General features: G+C 42.8%; 1 protein-coding gene across 1 annotated transcript; it reads right to left on the reverse strand.

The window, feature by feature from the left end:
- Positions 1-1,360: 1,360 nt before the first annotated feature.
- Positions 1,361-1,819, reverse strand: LOC147437652 (uncharacterized). The gene has a single exon (XM_086485978.1). The coding sequence runs from the start codon at positions 1,817-1,819 to the stop codon at positions 1,361-1,363; it is 459 nt and encodes a 152-aa protein (XP_086342104.1).
- Between the last annotated feature and the right edge of the window lie 287 nt (positions 1,820-2,106).

Here is a 2,106-nt window from a genome sequence, read left to right on the forward strand (position 1 = left end):
TTCAAAGGTTGTGTCCAAAGGTCAACCCTAGGGGAATTGGATGCTTTGTGTGTGTACAAAAAAGTCTTTTGCAATCCCTACTTAGGAGGGGGCGAGCCTTTCTTGTAGGGGATGAGAGAGAAAGCCACACACACACACACACAAGCTCCCTTTACACAAAGGGAATGAGGGACACATGTCAGCTCCCTAGGCCAGATGCCCACAAGGTGTACCCAATTCCTATTGGATGGCCTTGGAGGTGGACCAATGAGAATTAGGCTAGAGTAAATCTAGTTTAATTAATTTAAAAACACTTAATAAAAGAACCAATGAGAAGTAAGTCCTCTAGCAGACTATTGGACAGTCTCCCAAGGGGTCCAATGAGCATTCAAGAGCCCAATGGCTTGCCTGATTCCTATTGGCCAGGAGGCAAAGGGGTCCAATGAGAGTTTAGTTGAATTATTAAATTACCTAAAGCTCTCACAAAAGGGGAAAGGGGGACACATGTCAGAAGGCTATCACTTATGCTACTTAATAGTCATTGGCTAGCTCTAGGGAGGTCCAATGGGAGGACAGCAAGAGCAAATAGCAAGGGGGCTCGCCCAAGAGAGAGAGGGGGCTGATATTTGCAAGGCATTATCACACACACACTCACAATATCATGTGTGAAGAAAAGAAGACTATCTCTTCCCAAGCTTTAATGGACAGCTCATCACCTACTCCAAGCTTGTGAGATAGAAGCCTACATCGACACACTCTTGGCATGTGGATGCAAATCCAACCAAGAGCCAAGCTTCAATGTATGCTCATCTCCTCTACCATGATAATTACTAAGCTAAGCTATGCTAATATGAGTGATTATGTGAGGAGATGTACATCTTTCTGGTAAGATACTCCTTCTTCCTCTCAATCTACTCTCATACCCTGCTAGCTCTCACCATCTTCGAAGGTGTGTGAGGTCTTGGGTCTGAGACCAGGGATAATTAATGTTGTGTTTGCTAAGTGTTTTGCTTAGTGCATGAAGCTTTCATCTTCATTGCACTAGCTACTCTTGAAGGAACACAAAGAATTGTATTGTACAATGTCTCTCTTGATGGGAGAAACCATAATACAAAGCCTTTTGGAGGGGGGACCGGCTCCATGCAAATCCGGTCCTCGACTGTTGTCAATAGCTTAATTTCTCTCTCTTTTGAAAGTATTGTTCATGCTATCTAACTAGGTGTTATGATTTTTGTTGCTCTCTCCACCTAAGCACTCTTGTAATTCTCATTAGGAATCTATTCTAATGAAATGCCCACTATGTTCATGCTAATTTCCGCTACACACAAGTTTTTATGCCATTAAATGTTACAAGACGCATAAGATAGATAGAGAGAGATATTCATCTGCTCGAGAGCCGGCCTGGGTCAAATGGAAAGCCATAGGCTCTCCCCAGTATAGTGTAAACTCTACCTCGATCAAAAACATGGCATTGAGTACAGTTGTCATAGCATCGATCTTCAATTCTCTGTATCCATACGCTGGCTTCATACATAGAACAAGCTTGTAAACCAACCTGTGAAGCATCCCCACCATATCGCATGATTTTCTCACCTGCTAGAGAGCTCTCCATAGCATAATCCTCTTCAAAAAATCTTGGCAACCGATACAAAGATACCTGTAGAGCAACCTTCAACACCATATGTATCCATAGCATAGCATAAAGTAGTAATACACTCCAATTTGCCTCCACCTGGTGCATATCCAAGCCTACATGTTTTCCAAGCATACCCTCTATTGGAGGTTCTTGAAATGGCATACACTCCATACTTGACTCACCATGCCACTCTTTGTTTGCCATAGCCTTTGACACTTCATCTTCAACCACTTCATGCGACAGCAAATTGGACTCAAACACCTTCGAAGGTGGAGAGAGCTAGCAGGGAATGAGGGTAGGGAAGAGGAAGAAGAAACATTTCATTGGAGAAATAATTAGTTCCTCACTTATCATCACTCTTCTTGTTGCTAGCATACATAATAGCATAGTAATGAAGATGGAGAAGATGGAAAGCTTAAGCATTGAAGCATGGCTCTTGGTTGGATTTGCATTCCATAGCCAAGAGTGATGGTGTAGGCTCTCAACCTCTC

This window comes from Adiantum capillus-veneris, chromosome 17, assembly GCF_014529385.1.
Source record: "Adiantum capillus-veneris isolate H3 chromosome 17, ASM1452938v2, whole genome shotgun sequence".
NCBI lineage: Eukaryota > Viridiplantae > Streptophyta > Polypodiopsida > Polypodiales > Pteridaceae > Adiantum > Adiantum capillus-veneris.